We start from the raw sequence: 20,005 nt of genomic DNA on the forward strand, positions 1-20,005 counted from the left end.
CTGTGCAGAGAGAGGACTTTTTAGTTCCTCAATGAGGCCATTAGATAGGTATATGTTGTCCTGATGGTTCTGTTTGGGGATCTTCAGGAGAATGCCGACCTCTTTGAACTGTGCTGTCTTCTTCCTGTGAACTTGCCTCAAACACGATTATCATTCACTATGCCTAGCATTCATTCCCTGGTTCTCTGACAGTGTGAGTGCCTGTAGTTTTTAGGAGACATGCTAGAGAAAGTCAGTCAGTTACAGAGACTACTATTCTTTGAGAGATTTTTTTTTTTAATTCAGTTAATTAAAATGGTTCTTTAAGTTGAACTTAGTTTTGAGTTTCTAGTCCTTTTCCCAAATGGAAACAGAATAAAAATAATATTGTCATTTATCGAGCACATGTGCCAGGCCGCTATTAAACACTTTGATCCCACCCACAACCCTGTAAACCATCCCTAGTTTACACAGGAGGAACTAGAGTCTCGGAGAGGTTAACCTTCCCATGGACACATAGCTAGCAGGGGGAGGACTGGAAAGAACTCAGTACAGGAATAGGGGTGCAGGCGGGTAAAGCCTTACGTGTTGCCCTACCAGACTCCAGAGGTGGATTCCGGCTCATTGTAGTGTTTCGGTTTGTGCTGAACCATAGGTTAATGGGTATAGATGAGAAGCGGTAATTTGAGGCAGAAGATGCTCGTAGCTGACCTGGGATGTCTAGGTCTCCTTTGGCCACCCTGCTTCTGGCATTACCAAGACTTCACTGTGTGCTTGTGACTCCCAAGGATGGATGTCGCCAACCCAGAAATAACAGCCAGTTCATCTCTGAGGCCAGTGTAAGCGTTCCAGCTCTTCAGATTCTTGTTTCTTCTTAAATATAATTGTATTCTTTTCACCCAGTTCAGCTCAGTTCTGCTTTTTGAGTCAGAGTTTTAAAATATTTAATGCATTTGCTCTTCCTAGAAACACAGTTTGTTTGCTTTCTCCTGCTTGGGACTTCGTGCTTTACTTGTGACTGGAATGCAGTCATTTTCCCGGCAGGCAGGAGAGGCAGCACCGCAGTGGGCCACCACCACTGCAGGCTTCTGGTTTGTTCCATTGTCATACATCAAAGAGTAATAACCACCAACACTTATGGATCTTTTACAGTATGCCGGCCACTGTACTGGGCGTGTCACGTGCATCAGCTCTTCTTAATATCACAGTTCAGTGAGTGGGTGCTGTTATTTTTCTCTGTTTTTAAAATGAAGAAACAGAGGCCCAGAGGGATTAGGTCCAAGTGGCACAGCCATGGCTGCCGTTCTAATTGTGAGTTTTGTGGTTCAGGGGGGAACTCCAGATGAGAAGGGCTAGACAGCCAGTAGTTGTTCAGTGTTTCCCCTCCCCTTTTCTTCCCCAACAGCCTACTCTCCCTCCCCCCACCCTGACACACACACACACACACACACAGAGACGCATGCACGCACATGCACACATGTTTACCATTTGACCAAAACTACCAAGCCAAGGCCTAAGATGGAAAGTGAATTTTTTCATCCACGTGGAGGGAGCTTGGGTGCCAGCCACCCAGTTCTGCTGACATTGGGATACTTGCGGGCACAGAGGTGGACCTGGGATCATGGCAGCCAACCTGGTGGGAGCATAGGCACTTTCCTGGGCCATGGATTGCCACCCCGGGTGCTTCAGGCCACAGCCCCGCAGGCTGTCCTTTCTTGGTTTTGTTTTCTGAAGAGTCTATCAGGACTTCTCATTTGAAAGCATAATTCCAGGGCCTTTTGGTATTTGCCTGCAAGAAGCGTGTGTGTGCCGTAGCCCCTAAAGGAGCGTGGTGTTCATTTTCTCCTGAGACGGAGTTTGGGACCTGTTTTCACTAACTTTGAGAGGAAGATTTAACTAAAACCATCTTCTTCAGTGCACTTAAGACAGGCCCAAAACATTCTTACATCATGAAACAAGGAAACAGCCAGTCTTTTTTTTTTTTTTTTTAAGATTTTTTATTTATTTATTCATGAGAGACAGAGAGAGAGAGGCAGAGGGAGAAGCAGGCTCCCAAGGAGCAAAGAGCCCGATGCGAGACTCGATCCCAGGACCCTGGGATCATGACCTAAGCCGAAGGCAGCCGCTTAACCATCTGAGCCACCCAGGCGCCCGACAGCCAGTCTTTTAAAAAATGGCAGTTACGGTTTTAGTATCCATCAGAGTGTTCAGTTGGACCAGAGTCCAGGTATCATCGGATATCGTTGTTAATTCAAGTTTAGACTGTGGCCCTGGGCCAGTGTCAGGCCAGGGCTTGTGTGGCTCCTCACACCAGGGAGCGTGGTCCAGGGATTCGGAGTGCACATCGGTGTGCACCTAAAGCAGCGCCGCCTGGGGGACACTTGTTCTCCTTTCACACTTGAACATCCCTTGCGACAGAAAAATAATTTTCATTTTTTTGGTTATTCTAACAAGTTAAATGGATTGAGGGACTCTTTTGAGGTTGTGGTTTGTTGTTACTTTTATGTACAACGTTCTGTAGAAATACTTAATAATCTTGAGGAGTTTAAATCCTCATAACTAGTTTCCCATCTGCTTGTGTTTATCTCAAGTTTGAAAACCTTCACTGAAAGATTACCAAATTTCTTATTTCTAAAATTGAGAACATGTAGTTTTTATGAACATTGATGACTTTGTTGTTTTGCATATTCCTTGTTAAAGCGTCATTCTGATATGTGTATAGTCTGTGATACAACTCAGTACAAATCAGTGAGCACTTATGGAGCACCTGTTTCATGCCAACCACTGTGCCTAATTATTGCTGGGGATACAGATGTAGAGTGAGCACATCCCTGTTCACATGTAGTTTAGAGACCAGTTGGGGAAAGGAGAAGCAGGGGATCAAGTAATAGATGTAAGTTACTATTCTCCCAGATTCAGTGACATAGGAGCCATAAAAGGGTCACAGCTAAGCAAGAGAGAGATGGTATTCATGGAAAGAGGCTCATAAGAAGCTTGCTCCCTGAGGTCAGCAAAGATAGTGTGTGTGAGGTGGCATATAGACTAGGTGCCCTGAAGGATGGCTCGGATTACAGCAGATGGAGCTGGTGGGGTAAGCTAGCAGCAGCCAGAGAGGTGTCCCAAGAACCTGCACCGAGCCAGAAGGCAGTGCACGTGGGAGAGCCTCCAGTCCCTTTTCTGAGGGTAAATGCAGTAGGAGGAAGAACCTTCAAAGGTCCTGGCAGATGGCAGAACAGCTTTTTCAGGAGCAGGCCCCCGAGGGACATCTCTTTGGAAATTCTGCTCTGTGCCCTGACGTGGGCCCCTCTGTCAGCCCAGTTGGGCTCCCTGGGCGCAGGCCCAAGTCTGAAGTCACCTCACAGAGGAACCTCTACCTTTGTGTTCTCCTTCACCTCAAAGGGTTTTGGCTTCTTTGGGGAAGTGAAGCAGAACTGGATAAAGGCCAGTTTCTGAGCCTTCCTGCAACTGGAAACTCAAGCTTTTTAAAGCTGTTGAATTAATGAAAAGTTCGTTGACTTTATTTAGAGTTGTTTCTGGGATCTCAGGTTTGAGTGCTAAGGATGCAGAGCTCAGCCGTCAGCGTCCCTCCCTTTCTGCAGCTTTTTGTTAGAGATGACTGATGTTCGCGGGTGACCTTTTAAGAACACATGGGGCACGCAGGGAAAAATCTTTTCCTAGAGCAGGCTAGGAACACCTTCATGTCTCAAACCAATTCAGCATTAACTCGGGGGTGGTTAAGGTAGCCCCCAGGGTGAGGTTCACCTTACCTCTTCCTGCCATACCACATGTCAGCCCAGGGGAGAAGGGGGTAGATAGAGTGGGGTGAGCGAGGTCCCATGTTGATGACACTGGTTTGTGTCCAGAACAAGAGTTACCAGGAGTTTGATGCGAACGTAGGGCATGCCAATTAGAAGTTTGTGCCGTACAGCACTGGAGGAAAGCGGTCCCAGTCAGCCCTAGAGAGTCTTCCCTGCCACATAGTTTGTTTCAGAGATCTAGATCCATCCAGCTTTTCCAAGCTGTGTAGTAAATGGCCAAGGAAACTCCCAGCTCTCCTCCGGGTAACCAGCCCTTACAGGGGCAGCAGAACCTGTCTCAGTTCCCTTTGGGGTGGGGGTGCTGCCACAGGACCACTTTCCCCAAGCAGCTGAGTTAAGGAAGGAATCCCCAGAAAACAACCATCCGTGCACCCTTACAGCCTCCACACTCATACCAGCCCATATGGGGTGACAACCACACACTCCCTGGGCCCCTGGGCTGGGGGGCAGCCGGCCTCTGACAAGAACCCTTGAGGAGACCTAGATACCAACCAGGAGGAGTGCAGCCTCTGAGCCCATATCACACACTGCGATCAGGGGATCTGCAAGTCGTTTTCATAAACTGCAACCCAGACCCCTGGTGGCTCCGATCGTGTGTGTTTTCTAAACTACGGTGTGCATGTTCATATGAGTAACCCAGAACAATTTCTTGGAGACCCTCAGGACCACCAAGCTGCTGTGGTCAGAGTGCCTCATACATTTGCTCATTCCTGAAATATAGGCTGCTTGATTTTCCATCCGATCGTAGCTTCGTGGGGAGTACCACGCTGGGGATAGCACAAGCCTGATGGAGTGTGGCTCTTTCCTGTGCGAACTGACCAGAAGAATTCAGTGGTTTAAAAACAAGTCTGGGGAAACTCTTCCTTTGTGTTCTGCTGACACCTGACTGTCCATCTTCCGGGCCTCTTCCTTCGCACCGAGCTCCTCCAGGTGAGCCAGCTGTCTTACATCCAAGGCATCTGTGAGGTGTCCTGGAGGTGGGCTGCTTCTCCTGGGCCATGGTGAAGGCATTGTGAGGAAACCTGTGTGGAAATCTGCCGCCCGGGGCAGCTAGGATCCGCCAGGACACTCAGCCCCCACCTGGAGGGGCCTAAGTGCCTATATGGTGGCCAGTTATTTTACCACTTGCCCACACTGCTGCTCCTCTTTGGCACCTGTTCTCTTCCCCGATACAAACCCTGCCAACTCCCCCCACCCCCGGCGATCAGCTTTGTCAGCTCTTCTCAAAGCCTGGAGGAGTTGTCTGGTGGGCATCACCTCCCCTGCACCTCCTTTCCTACAGGCTCTCCGTGAAGCCCTGTCTACTTAGGCTTGTGTATTTGTCTGCTAGGGCTGCACTAACAGTGTACCCCAGACTGGGGGCCCTAAGCAGTAGAAATTTATTCTTTCACAGTTCTGGGGGCTGAAAGTCCAAGATCAAGGTGTCAGCAGGGTTGGTTTCTTCTGAGGCCCCTTTCCTTGGCTTGTAGATGGCCATCTCTTCTATGTGCCCATGTGTTTCCAAATCTCCTTCTCTTATAAGGATACCAGTAAGATGGGATTAGGACTACCCTCATGACCTCATTTTAACTTAATCACCCTGTCTCCAAATATGGTCACCTTCTGAGGTGCTGGGGGTTAGGACTTGAGCATATGATTTGAGGGGAGGGGAGAGACACACAACTCAGCCCTTAACAGCTTCTGTGAAGGCAACTGCTGCCCCCTCACCCTCCTTCCTGGATTTCTTTCCTCCTAAAAAAAAGCCTCTATGAAACAACCACTAGTCACGTGTGTAAGACCCGAGCACAGATTTGGTTTGCAAGCTTGTTTGGATTTTTCTAAGATCCTTGCCTTAGGTTGAATCCAAAATTCAGGGAAAAGAGAGGACATGTTTCACGTCTACATCTAAGGAGGGTGTGGAATTGTGTCTGTGTGCCTTGAAGGGTGGGTAATCTTTGCTTCTGCTCTTTTTATTAAACAAATGTGATACAGTGACAAAATTAAATACCCCTTTCCCTCCTTTCTTTGAAATGAGGAAGCCTGTCCTTTATTTTAAAATTCAACTTACAGAAATGGATTGTACTTGAGAATTTGCTATGCGTCCATAAAAACCATAAAATAGAAGAAGAAATGTTGCTGGAGTAGCTGTTCCCATTTCCTGGCAGTCATTACATTCTCCCAATACAAAAACATTTTTCTCCTAACTGTCCGTTCTGAGCTCAAAAATGGATTTCCCTCCAGCCCCTGTCATTCAGTTATCACCTCGGGAAATGCACAGAGATATAACTGATGATCCCTTTAAAAATGTCCTGCAGCATGCCACCCTCTCTCATCCTTCATCTTTTGTCCTGTTCCCGTCATTAAATGTTACATTGCCAATGTATATTTTATAGGGTGACCCTGACGGTGTCACTTTGATACTGTGCAGGGATAATAAGATCGCACATATAATGAAAGGCCGATAAATAGAAAAATGTTTACGAGATGGAGAATAGCACTTTTAACAGTTTTATGGCTTTCTCTTTGCCTCTCTTCTCTTCTCCCCCTTTGCTGGTAGAATTGTGGTTTTGTCACAGGAACAAGAAAACATTAAGAAGGGTGATGTGGTAATAGAACTGACAGCAGTGAAATCCCACTTGCCCTGTTCCTGAACTCCAATAAAATGAATTCAGGAAATAATGAAGTATTCATCTTATAGGAAAGAAAACTGATTTCAGCGAACAAATTCTTGGGAGTTTGGGGGGCCCTACAGAGAACACGAGATTCCTGGTGTTGGCATAGTTGTACTTAAAATGTTAAGTCTTCAACAGCTCAGTAAAACCAGAGACAAAGGCCCCTGCCTGTGCCTGTGTGGGCCCTTGTGTGTGGGTCCCGAGTTAAGACACAGCCAGTCTTGTGGCTGCGTTGGGGCTGCCCAGGCTTCTGTGCCACAGGCGGGTGCAGGCCCCACACGGGGCCGGGGGGGGTACTTTGTTCCAGGCTGGGCTCTAGACCAATTTGTGATGGCCTTGACCTCTGTCTTCAAACAAGTCGTTTCTAAATCTCTTATTTATTTTTTTGTTACGGTTGTTATTTTTGGTTAAATGGAAGAATCTTCTATGTGTTGCTCGATTGATGGGTTTTTTAGTGGAGCTACTTGGAGAGGTGGCAATAGGAAGAGGTGCAGGAGATCTACCCAGTGGCCCTCAAGTCATCTCCACAGTTCTGAGCACACTTCGAAGCCACCGTTCTAGATAGATGCTTCTCGCTAGAGGTAATTTGGAAAGATGTATTGTAGCATGTTCCGAAGTCATTTTTTGAGGGATTCTACCTGATCAAACTCTCAGGTGAGGAGGCCTGTGAAGCTCACTTGCTTCGCACATCTCTTTGGCATATGTAGTCTCGAGCCAAAAGTGGGCCACAGGTCTTCACCCCTAGCTTAAGCCATTGGATGGCTTGAGGCGTGGTGAGCAGGTTGTGAGGGGGTGCTCGTGGTTGTGGGCTCCCAGAGTCTGTCCGATATAGTCCTTGGAGTTTGTTCTTGGTACGGGAAGTAGAACGTATTTGTCTAGGCTTGTGTGTCATTCCGATTGTGCATTTGTGTCTACCAAATGTTTTTCTGAACCTGGTACCCCTGCTTTGGCCAGGTGCGTAATTCGTGGGTGCGGCATGGGGGGCTGGCTCCACCCTGCAGTGGGAAGGCTGGCCACCCATTGTTACCAGGGATGCACAGTGCCCTTTTTTGCTTCTCTGCCTATTCAAGGTCCGTGGAAGAGGTTTAAGTTACTTTGTAGATGAAAGATAACCCAAATTTGAGCCTCCGGCTTAAAAACAAACAAACATATATTTCCCCTCAATTCACAGCAGAATGGTTAAGAGCACAGGACTCTGGAACCTGACCCCTGGGGCTACCGGCTTGAAGCTGTGTGAGCTTGGACACATGACTTGTCACCCTGTGCCTTGATTGTCTCAGTTGTAAAGCAAGGATAATGAAGCTATTTATCTACTAGGGTAGCTATGAAGATTAAATATATTAAGGTACGGAAGACACTTAAAGTGCTTAGCCCTCATCGTTGTAGATTTCACAGCCCAGTAAAAGGTGATTGTTGGTTTATAGGTCTGCTGAAGGAGGAGGTGGATTCCTCAGCCCCACCCCCTCCTGTCAGCCTCTTACAGAGCACTTGAGAGCATTGCTTCCATTGCCCCTGGAAAATGAAACAAAAATAAGAACAACATAGTCATTTTTCGTAACACTAGATATCAAATTAAGGAACTCTTATTTGGATATTGTCAGTCTTTTCTACTTTTTTAGAGATAAAATATCATTTCTTTTATGAACTAATGGTGAGATCAGGAAGCAGTTATTTGTTTTTTTAAAGATTTTATTTATTTGAGAGAGAGCGCACACAGGCGGCGGAGAGGAACAGAGGGAAAGGGAGAAGCAGAGTCCCCACTGAGCCAGGAGCCCGATGAGGGGCTCAATTCCAGGACCCCAGGATCATGACCAGCCAAAGGCAGATGCTTAACTGCCTGAGCCACCCAGGTGCCTCCAGGTAGCAGTTATTTTTAATGACCTTACTTGGGAAAAAAGGTTAGTAGTCTGGTATCTTTTTCCCAGAGGTTAATTTTTTAGACTTAATTTCAGGTGAATTTTAATGCTCAGGAAATACTCATTCCATCAAGATATTATCTTAGACCTCTGGGGTACTTGCAGAAGAAGTAGACACAGTCTTGGGGATGTTAGACAGGTTCATTCATGGTTATGGTCCAAAGGAGAGCCTGGGTGTACTGGGAGAGAGGCAAGTGCAAAAAAGTGTAGGCATGCAGGCATCGTGATGACCTCAGGGGGGTGAGGAGACAGGTAAGTAAGGCTTTAAGGAGAACATGGCATCTGTGGAGACCTGAGCGCAGAGCGGTAAGGACTCAGATCCAGACACCGAGGAGACAGTGGTGCGGGGCTTGCAAGGCTGTAGCCCACGAGCAGAAGGGAAGCACTGAGGGACAGCATAACTGGCCGTCGTGTTTGGCGCAAATCAAGGGCTGTGAGAGGTGGGGAATGCAGTAGAAGGGTCTTCTTTGGACAGAGGGAAAGTCCTGGGAGAGACAGCAAAGCAACCGGGCCTTTGTTCTATTGGCCTTGAGGAGTCTTCGTTGATTTGGAGAGGGAAGTGACAAGGTCAGAGCTGGGCTTTGGGAAGATTGAGCGTGTCTCTGTGGGAGAGGAAAGTCCACCCTAGGACCTCAAGTCTGGACATCTGAGTAGCAGTGTGGGACCAGAGGTAGAATCCCCAAGTGGCTGAGGTCAGCAACTAAAGCAACACAGAGTTTAGGAAATCTCATTACAATTTTGGCAAACACAAACAAACAAAAAACCCAAAAAAACCCCACAAAACTGTTTTAGTTCCTCCACAGTGTATAAATAGTGGTAATCATGATTTAAAAAAAAAAATTCTTTAATCTCTCAACTAGAATTTTATTTTTAAGATTTACTTATTTATTTGAGAGAGAATGTGAGTGGGGGGGGCAGAGGGAGAGAGAATCCCAAGCAGGCTCCCCACCAAGTACGGAGCCCGATATGGGGCTTGATCTCATGACCCTGAGATCATGACCTGAGCCGAAACCAAGAGTTGGACGTTCAACCAACTGAGCCACCCAGGCGCCCCTCAACTAGGGTTTTTTAAAGAGATGTTGGGGGAGTGCCGGGCCCCGGAACATCTCTATGAGCGTGTCAGTGTGGCCTCTTCTTATAACCTGTTAAACCCAGAAGACCTTCACGCACTTCCCGAGTCATCTTTTTCCTCCCTTACCCTTACCTTTCCCCAGAAGAGGAGCTGGAGGTGGGGAGGAGAGGTTGCCTTGCCCAGAGACAGGCTGCCTCCTCACCCTCCGGCTTCCTCTTGCGTGGCACGTTAGATAGGTGCCCTTGCAGCCTCTTGCACGCAGATGGCAGTGATTCTGCTGTGTGCCTTCAAGCAGATCATCATTCTGTCAGATGCACTCTGAGACCACAGAGTTGGTATTTAACGATTAGCAGCAGAGACGGCTGACAGTGTCGGGGCTCCTTCAGGGATTAGGGGATTCGGTTGGTTAACAAAAGGAGCCCAGGAGAGCACTGCTTTAATTACCAGAGTCGATGCTGGAAGACAACCAGTTGCCTGCTGGAAAAAGATCTGTAAAGGTGGCTGCTCCTAAACATAGCTCATGGTTCTACCCAGTGCCCAGCTTCTCACCTCAGATGTTCGGAACAGTTGTCAGCTCCAGCCCTTGAATCCTCAGGGAGTGAAAGGAAAGAATGACTTGCATAGGAGTCTGTGCCAGGAAATTTTACTGACTTGCTTCACTGCCCCTGAGTTAGTAGTTTTTGCCAAGAAACGCAGCTGTAATTCCCAGGCAGAGGTGGTCGTGGATGTCAGGGGGGCCAAGCTCAGCTGCAGGGTCAGAGCGCTCCAGTTAGAGTGCTTCCCAGGGGACGTGACCCACGCAGGCTCTCCTGATCTGCTCCCAGAGCCAGAGCCACATTCCCCTGGGGTCTTGACCACTGTTGGGGCCCTGGGCTGGGGAATGAAGTCTGAGAAGCAGCTTTGTGCCATGTTTCCTTCTCCCTCCTGCCCCTACTGGGTTTGGGACCTTGGTTTCATAACTATTCATTGCTCGCTGGAACTTCTCTCTGGAAAAACACACCTTTAAAAAGAAAGAAAAAAAAGGAAGGAAAGGAAAGCTTTAGATTTCTCCATTCCATCCAGCAAGTGGTGGGATTCTTCACTCCTCTGTGCCTGGGTCCCCAAAGAAGGGGCCGGATGGTAACTGAAGGGCATCCTCCAGACAGAGTTTTTGCGGGGGAACAACACCCTGATTCTAACCAACTGTACTTCAGCATGCAGGATAAGGCATTGGGAGAACAGTTAGTGTACTCTCTCTACATATTCATATTAAAATATGTAGTATTGGAACAGTTAATAATAGGTCTCAAAGAATTAATTTTTTTCTAAATGCTTACTTTCTAACCCCTGTGGTGGGCTATGTCAGCTGTGTGCAGAGGTGCGCCACACGGCGGGTCCCGTCCCATCACATCGGCTGGCAGTGGCAGGTGGGCTTGAGGAGCCTGTAAGGTAGCTTCAGAGAGAAGCTCTGTTTCTTTTTTTTTTTTTTTTTTTAAAGATTTTATTTATTTATTTGAGAGAGAGAGAGCACATGAGAGGGGGGAGGGTCAGAGGGAGAAGCAGACCCCCTGCTGAGCAGGGAGCCCGATGCGGGACTCGATCCAGGGACTCCAGGATCATGACCTGAGCCGAAGGCAGTCGCTTAACCGACTGAGCCACCCAGGCGCCCCTTAAGATTTTATTTATTTGATAGAGAGAGACACAGCGAGAGAAGGAACACAAGCAGGGGGAGGGGGAGAGGGAGAAGCAGGCTCCCCGCAGAGCAGGGAGCCCGATGCGGGGCTCGATCCCAGGACCCTGGGATCATGACCTGAGCCGAAGGCAGGCGCCTAACGACTGAGCCACCCAGGCGCCCCGAGAAGCTCTGTTTCTAATGCCGTTATCCATGTGCAGCTTCCCGGGCCTCCTCCCCACCCCCGCTCTCCCCTGCTGCCCCTCTTTGAGGATGCCTGTTGAAGCTTTGGTGCAGAAGAGGAAGTGAGCGGCAGCTCCCCTCCCCAGCGGAGGAAGCATTTGTGGGTGGCCTCTACTGGCAACCTTCTGAGGCTGGCGCCTAGGCACTCACTGTGGTGCAGGGACCCAGAGTAGAGTCTTTCCTTCCTTCCCTCTTCCCTGCCCCTCCATGCACAGACCACGGACTGGTTTCTCAGGGCCTTCCTTGACGTAACTATAAGGCCAGCAGTTCTCCATTTTTTTTCTGCTGGTCACAGAACCACTGTGAGAATGGAAGATAATGAAACACGACTCTGTACACTGAATTGAAAGGAGTGTGTGAGAAGAGAGTTATTTCCAAGAGACGGAGGCCTTCCTTAGCCTAATAGTAGATGGCAGGCTGCAGGTACCCCATGGTCTGCATGCTGGGGTCCCTAGACCTCATCTTCTGCCACGTACCACCCCCACACCACTATCCCCACCCCAGGATGTCATGCCTTTTTTTGTGTGGTTGTGGCAGTAGTGTTATAATCACAAAAATTGGGACTTATTCCTGGCTGTACCCTTATGTTTCTCGCATGGGACAAAAATAATTGGTTACCTTTTCCTGCCTCCAAATCGGCCTCCTGGAGAGCTCCTTTCTTGAGGTAACGGCGCGCTAAGGTGTAAGAGATCCCAGGACTGGCGCTCACCACGGTGCGGCCGTGCTCACCAGGTGGCCGGTTGACACTTGCAGTGCTTACAGAGCCTGCTTGCTGCCTCTGTGCCTTCCTTCCCCCAGGGTCCCTTAGAAGACATGCAGCTTATCTTCCTTTAAAAATATTGTGTGTGTGTTTTGTCAGGCAGGACAAGTTACAGGTTCCCCTCCCTTTGCAGTGCAGTGACTGTGGGAAATTAAATAACAGTCATGTTTGTGGACATTGTTTTAACTCACCAAGTGGCTACAGGTAAATTAACCTGCTAGTAAGACAGGAAGGAGACCTGGTCAGCTTGTCTCCTGCGGCAGGGCTGCCAACTCCCGCATGTAGCCCCCCACCTGGCTTCGCTCTTAACCCACGCACGTACAGTGAGATGCTTGCCCTGGGCCCTGGAGAACACGTCGCCAGTCTGTTGTTCACCCAAGGTAAAGCAGAACTGGGCCCAGCCATACCAGCAGAACTTACCTGAAAGGAGTTTATACCCGAAAGCTACTGGTAAGTGGTGAGCAGCCCTCCCCCCACAACTGCTTCAGTTCAGAAGGTCTGGGGGGGGGAGGGGGGCATAGAGGGAGATTGTCCCAATGTTTTATGTGAACTTGATGGACTCACAGTCTAACACAAGGAAGCACAGAAGTACAATGGTGACTGCGGAGAAGGAACCAGTCCTCCTACTAATTCCAGGTGGCCAAGCCCAGGAAGCTTCTGGATTACAGAAGTGGCTGTGATTGAGCTGTCTGCTGGTGCCTGGAGCCTTTTGTCAACCTGCCTCTCTCCTCCCAGCCCCCACACACCCAGATAGAGCACCTGAGCACCTTATAGCTCCCCCCTCCTTCTCTGCCTGGCACTCCCTGCCTCATGTTTTCATTTTGATGGAAAATCAGAGAAACCAAATGGGGCCTGGTTCTCTACCCCTGAGTGGTTTGCCTGGGGAGAAACCTGCTGTGTAGAGATCCTGCCTCAGGGTGGGGAGCTGGTGCCTAAATCCAGGAGCAAATCCCTTATTGCCAGTGGCTTTTTGCATATGACCAGTTGGGAAAATCCAGCACACCCCTGCGCCCTTAACACCAAAGAAAAGGCGAAGAGTTGGGGAGGGAGAGAGAATCTGCTAAATATAGACCAGTGGATTTAAGCGCTTCTCTTGGCAAGCACTGCAGCCCATAATGCTGTCAATTGGAGAGGACTTCGCCCCCTCTCCTTTCCTTTTTTGCCCAGGCACTAACCCAGTTTAGTTGCTCGCTCGTGCTGTGTGCAGTTACAGCACGGAGATGTGAGGTGTGCTGACTGGGAGGCCCTGTTGTGCGGCGGGTGAGAGCATCGGGAACAAAACGATCGGCCCCGGCCATTCATGTCCACGTTGATGCCTCTGTGTTTGCTTGCAAGCAAAGGCGGGAGCTAATTTGCAAGGCTGCCTTTGTGGAGCTGCCTTTTGATCAATGATTGCCTGTGTTAATGTTTCAGCAAGCTATTGATTTCTGCAACAGCTTTTGTTCCCTGAATATACGTGCAGCGGGTCTCTGCAGCACACACTATGCATGTTTGATTAAAGTTCAATTGACTTCGTTCCTGGTAAGGCCTCTGGTTGCCTCATTCCCTATTTGTAGAACCAAAGCGTTTCCCGACATGTTCTTTTGTTTGTGCTCAAGACCTAGCCACCCATGCAGTCACCAGTATGCTGTTTCTAATCCTCCTAGATTCGCTCCATTCCAGTGTTTAATCCCCTCGTAGACATTACAGTGGTTGAGAGGCAGCTAATAAAACCTGGCCTGGATTTTTTTTTAAGTCAACTTCATTGATGTGTAATTGGTATGCATACCATTTATACCATAAAAATGCACCCACTTTACGTTCAGTTGGGGGCACAGTTCAAACAATTTGATAACTGTACCTCCATGCAAATAACACTATAGTCGGTTCATACGATACTCTCTTCACCCCAAAAGGTTTCCTCGTTCTTTTATAGGTAGTTTTCTACTTCCTTGTCCTCCAGGCTCATTTACTTTTTGTGATTGTAGATTTGCCTTTTCTGGAATGGAATTATACAGTCAGTACCCTTTTGTATCTGGCTACTTACATTCAGTGTGATGTTTTGAGATTCATCCATATTGTCAAGTTGATCAGTAGTTTGTGCCTTTTTACTGCCAAATAGTATCTAGTAAATGTGTGCACAGTAATATGTTTATCCATTCTTCTGTTGAGGGGTGTTTGGATTATTTCCAGCTTTTGGCTATGAAGAGTAAAGTTTCTGTGAACATCTGTATAAAAGTCTTTGCGTGAGCATATGTTTTTATTTCTTTTGGGTAAACACCTAGGAGTGGAATCAATTGCTGGGTCATATGGTAAATGTTTGTTTAGCTTTGTAAGAACTGCCAAAGTTTTACAAAGTGGTTGAACCATTTTATATTCTCACCAGCAATGTATGAGAGTTCTAGTCATTACCCCATCTTCCTGTATTTTCATTTTCCAAACTAATTTGTAGGCCTCTAGTGGAGACTCCTTCTGGCCCGGTCCTTTGATCCTTGGTACTCAGATAATAGAATTTGTTCTGGACTCCTTTTCCTTGTTTTGGTTTTTAAGATTTTATTTAGTTGTCAGAGAGAGAGCATGCACTATCACAAGCAGAGGGAGAAGCAAGCAGGCTCCCCGCCGAGCAAGGAGCCCGGTGTAGGGCTCGATCCCAGGACACTGAGATCATGACCTGAGCTGAAGGCAGACACTTAACTGACTGAGCCACATAGGCGCCCTCCTTTTCCTTGTTCAAAAGCTATTCCTTCTTTCTTTTTTTAAGACTTTATTTGAGAGAGAGCATGCGTGCACAAGAGTTCATGAGTCTGGGGGGAGGAACAGAGGGAGAGGGAGAAGCAGACTCTCCGCTGAGCAGGGAGCCCAACTCAGGGCTCAATCCCAGGACCCTGAGATCATGACCTGAGCTGAAGGCAGATGATTAACCAACCGAGCCACCCAGGGACCCCTAAAAGCTATTATTTAAGTGTTGACAAAAAGTTTTTGTTATTTCAATATTAGGTTTCTTTGTCATGTCCTAATTTTCTCACATACTCTAGGAGTACACAGTGCAGGAGTGGAAGTTAAAGTTGGGAACCTGTGCTTTTCTCCTGAGCCTTTTTCTGTCTGGTGTCATAGCCTCACTGAACTCTGGCTTCCCCGATTTTATCTGCAAGTTATGCTGTCTTTTAAAACCATTTGAAACTCTTTCAGACATTCATATTTGAGAAATAGAAATACATTTGACCTTAACACGGGTTAAAACGGCTCAGGTTCACTTACAAGCAGATTTTTTTTTTATGTAGTCCAGCACTATATATATTTTTTCTTTTTTATGATTTTCTTATTAGCATTTTCTTTAGTTTACATATTGCAAGAATACAGTAAATAATATACACAATGTGTGTTAATTAACCGTTTATATCATTGGTAAGGCTTCTGGTCAGCAGTAGACTGTTAGTTTTAGGAAAGTCAGAAGTTGTACCTGGATTTTTGGCTATGGGTGGCGGCGGAGGTGGGGTGGGCGCCCCCACCCCGATCCCTTGTAACTGCGCGAGGCAGTACGGAGCTAGACCAGCGCTGCGTGGAGACGTCAGTGCAGCTGCTAACTGCCGTCCGCTCTAGCTGAGATTTAGCAGAGACCCTCATTTTCTCTCCCATTTTTTATTCCTTCTGTGTCCTGCAGCTTCCCATTTCCTTTTACATCCCAGGCCTCTCATCTGCTGGCCCCTAAAATGACTTCAGCTAGAGGAGGCAGTGGGAGGTACCACTTCGGGGTTTCACATTCTTCCTTCTAGTTTTGGGATTGGGCCATGATTTACTGCACTGGTTGTCTTTTTGAACCGATAGAGCATGTCACTCTGACAAAGTATTGAAGGGTAACAGTGACTTGCCTTGGCTTTTGTTCTGTATTTTCTCATAGGAAAACCAGAGTCCGATCAGTTTTATATCAGCACAGGTCTCTTAATCCCCTAGTGGATTTATGAATTTGTTCCCTCTAGCCAGCCAACACCAAAAGATCAGTACAGATAAGTGACTTTCCAAGTCAGGAAAATAGGAAGTGAAGAGGCAGGAGCCAGGAGGTTCTCGGATCATGACCTAGGGGCTCAGGATGCTCCAGTCACCACAGGGACAATTGTAGCCTACATTTGTGGAGTAACATGTGATAGACAAACAGGACAGAAATCCAAAGGCATTCCTACATTTTCCCTTATCGCTCAGTTACTGTCTCATGGAACTGAAAAGAGTGTGGTGAGCTTGCAGACTTGTGTGTGCTCGTCCTTGGTGGTTGACTCCTGGCCTCCTTGGCCTGGGGTCATGCTTCATCTGTTAAATATTGGCAGTCACTAGCATTTTGTTAAGTGGCACTTGGAAAGACTGAAACATAACCACAGCTCCAAGAGATGCATGCTATAGGCTTACGGGAGCCAGTCAGGAGTTCCTTTTGAATCACAGGCTCCTTTAAGGATCTGACAACAGCTGTGGTCCCACTTAGAAAATGCACAGGCACAGAACCCAACTCTGAGTAGTGAGCACCCGGCACACACATACTGCCTACTTTGCAGAAACCATTTCCCCACCTAAAAGCTGTCCACTTCTCTACAAACTCACTTCTCATCGTTCTAAGGCCATCGCTTTCTGGGGGGTGTTTTAATGAAACCTCATCTGACTGGATGCTCCAGCGATCACAAGAGTCTGTCGCCTGGTATCTGCCCTTGTTTGTCCACTTTCGTCTCCCCAGTACTGGTCTTTCCAGCTAGATCTTAGGTCACTAGAGAACAAAATCTTTGTTTCTCTCTCTTGGCTCCTCCATTCACAGGGCACTGAGCCTTCCGTGAGGCAGTGTGGTGCTCTGGCCAAGTGGCTCCCACGTTGGGGTACGAGTTGCCCACAGGGCGGCTTCCCAGGATACAGTAGTCAGCCACGCTAATTGATTGTCCACAAGATTGATTCAGTTAGAGAAAATCAATATGAACTACACACTTTCGCTGCTTTAATGGTTTTTTTGTTTTTTGGTTTTTTTAATTCCAGGTAAAGGTACTTTATCTTGGGATGTTTAAGAAATCGGTATTGTGTCAACCAGGGTTCGCCGAACATGCCATTCACCTGTTGGTGTGTATGGTGTGCCTGCTGAGCTCTTGGAGGTGGGGGTAGCAAAAAGTGCCCCTTTCTTATTTCTAAAGGTTTATTTGTTTGAGAGAGAGTATGCGCGCCCTTGCCCACCTGGGAGGTGGCAGAGGGAGAGAATCTCAAGCAGACTCCCCACTGAGCGCGGAGCCTGACAAGGGGCTGGATCTCACGACTCCGGGATCATGACCTGAGCCAAAAACCAAGAGTTGGACACTCAACTCATTGAGCCACCCAGGCACCCCGAAAACTGCCCCCCTTTCTAAAAGTTGCATTTGGGCTCATACCCCCTTGCTGTGTTTTGTTTTTTAAGGATTTCTTGCCTTCCTTTCTGCTGGGCCATGGAAAGAATAGCTCCTTCTGCCATAAAGGCTGGCCTTGTGACATATGGCACTTTCCCTCTGCGTCAGCACCACTGTGTCTGTCCCTCAGGGTCTTCCCTTGTCTTCACTGTCAGGATGCTGTACTAGCTTGTCCCGATGTGGGCACTCAGATTGGGGTAGAGGCTGCGGAGCAGTTTTCCTGGATTTGGGGTCTCTGTTTTTCTTGACCCCAGTTCCGCATCATCTCAGTTGTTTCCTTTGCTTCTTTCTGGAATAATGTAACTGTCCAGGCATTTCCTTGTCATACCTGTATGATTTCAGTGGAATGCTGTGAAGAAGACCTCTGTGCACACACACAGCTGGAGGGCTGGGATTTTCCTTCTTTTCGATTGTTTATTGGCGTACCTCCATGGTGGCATCTGGCACATGGTACGCACTCAGCAAATACTTGTTGAATGAACGAATGTTCTTGAAATCTAAAAATTCTGCTCTGCTGGGCTGAGGGGACAAGCCCATTCACCCAGTTAGTGGGCAGCTCACAGGTGTGTCTTGAGCAAGCCCCATTCCTCTCACGACTGTCCTTTGTGCTCATTTCCAGCACAGCTGTTAGGAACCAGCTGCCTCTCCTGCCGTGCTGTGGGAGCGGGAAAAGCAAAGCCCCTCTGAACCCTTCCGTCACATCCAGCCTTCTCTCCTGCAGGGGGAGCTGATCACCTTCTATTACTACTGGAAGAAAACCCCCGAAGCAGCCAGCTCCCGGGCCCATCGGAGGCACCGCAGGCAGGCCGTGTTCAGGAGGATCAAGACCCGCACCGCATCCACACCCGTCAGCACACCCTCCAGACCCCCCTCCAGCGAATTCCGTAAGTGAGGGACTTCTCCCACGCAGCCACACGTGCACTGTCCCAGCTCTGGGCCCACCGTCACAGGCATCCTTGTGACAGTACAGGTTGGGGACATAGTGTGTGCTGTGCATATGTGCAGAGTCCGCACCCAGATGTAGCGCGGACTTTGGGGTTTTGGTAGGAGAGTTTTACGAATTATTCATGCATTTAAATTTTTAAAATAAACTCAACATCATTTTAATTTTTTAGGGAAATGTAAGTCTTGACCATCTCTCGGGGTGTTTTCAGTAACTTCGGAGGAGGTTGTTCACTTCGTAGATGACGTACTGTCTGAGTCTCATTGCATTGGTATTGTGTTAGCAGTAAGAGCAGATTAACATTTTCTTCTTTTTCCTCCTGCTTTACCAAGATCCTCCTCTTGGTCCCAGTGTGATGTGCAGTCTAATATGATACCTTCCTAACCCTTAAAACCTAGCAAACAGCAGTGGGCCTAGGGGTTCTGTCCTGGCCCGTGGCACTCAGCCTGAGGGCTGCTTATGTTGCACTTGCAAACGAGAAATAATCCATTTGTGCCGGGTGGGGTGGGGGGAGGGGTGTAGGACTCGATGGGGAGGGAGCTCCTCAGGATGCCTGGATGTGTCAGGGAATGTATATGGATGTGCTTCGCCTGTTCACATTCCCAGTTGTGGGTATCAGTGCCTCCCACGCCAGGATTCAGGTGTGACACCAGTCTCCAAAAATAGGGTAGGGCAGACCCTTGGGTACCTACCGCACACGGGTTCTTCGTTCTGATCTCTTGGCCCTGAGGAATTCAGAGTGGTCCTTCATGAACACTGCCTCACCTCAGCCTTCCAGGCCGCTCTGACAGGTGACTTAGAGCCTGGGGCAGGTCACAGGTGGTCCCAGTCTTGGCCAAGCATGATGGTTTCTCCCCCACCCCTGTTGTGTTCCTGCCATGCCCAGTGGACTTGAGTTCAGCCAGCGAGGATGACTTTGACAGTGAAGACAGCGAGCAGGAATTAAAGGGGTACGCCTGCCGCCACTGCTTTACCACCAGTAAGTGGGGATCGGGGGTGGGGGGAACAGTGGGAGCATTCACCGAGACAGGCCAGGCTCAGGCACTTTCAGGTTCTGAACATTTCATGAATCCAGTTGAAGACCTGCCAGAGTGTCATTGGCTTGACATTTGCATTGTGCTTCAGGGTTACTTGAGAAAGCAGAAATCTGTGTATTTTGTCACTCCCCCGTTTACAGTCAGTGTGGTCAGGGTTGGGGTACCTGTGTTTCTGGGAAGCCTATTGCCATCTCCTCCTGGGCACCATGAGATGGGGAGGGGGGTGGATGTTCCTGAAATCCTCTCCCGCCCTGGGAGAGAGCAGGCAGCAGCAGAGTGAGTGATGGGCATCTGTCTGAGCCCATGGAAGGGCCCCCCACCCGCATTCCTCTTCCCTCACGCAGCCTCCAAAGACTGGCACCACGGGGGCCGGGAGAACATCCTGCTCTGCACAGACTGCCGCATCCACTTCAAGAAATACGGCGAGCTCCCCCCCATTGAGAAGCCTGTGGACCCTCCCCCATTCATGTTCAAACCTGTCAAAGAGGAAGATGATGGGCTCAGTGGGAAGCATAGCATGAGGACTCGGCGCAGTCGTGGCTCGGTGAGTC

The 20,005-nt window shown here is 48.4% G+C and overlaps 1 protein-coding gene across 14 annotated transcripts in view; it reads left to right on the forward strand.

Moving 5' to 3' along the window:
* RERE (arginine-glutamic acid dipeptide repeats) overlaps positions 1 to 20,005 on the forward strand; it is a 427,124-nt gene that overhangs the window by 396,490 nt on the left and 10,629 nt on the right. For all 14 annotated transcript variants that reach the window (XM_064589979.1, XM_054513156.2, XM_054513158.2 and 11 more), the window contains 3 exons: positions 18,196 to 18,358; positions 19,304 to 19,396; positions 19,799 to 19,998. In XM_064589979.1, the coding sequence (XP_064446049.1) occupies positions 18,196 to 18,358; positions 19,304 to 19,396; positions 19,799 to 19,998 (456 nt within the window). The remainder of the gene's footprint in view (positions 1 to 18,195; positions 18,359 to 19,303; positions 19,397 to 19,798; positions 19,999 to 20,005) is intronic.

This window comes from Mirounga angustirostris, unplaced genomic scaffold (assembly GCF_029215605.1).
Source record: "Mirounga angustirostris isolate CCGP_5_RB_7025 unplaced genomic scaffold, mMirAng1.0.hap1 SCAF_4, whole genome shotgun sequence".
NCBI lineage: Eukaryota > Metazoa > Chordata > Mammalia > Carnivora > Phocidae > Mirounga > Mirounga angustirostris.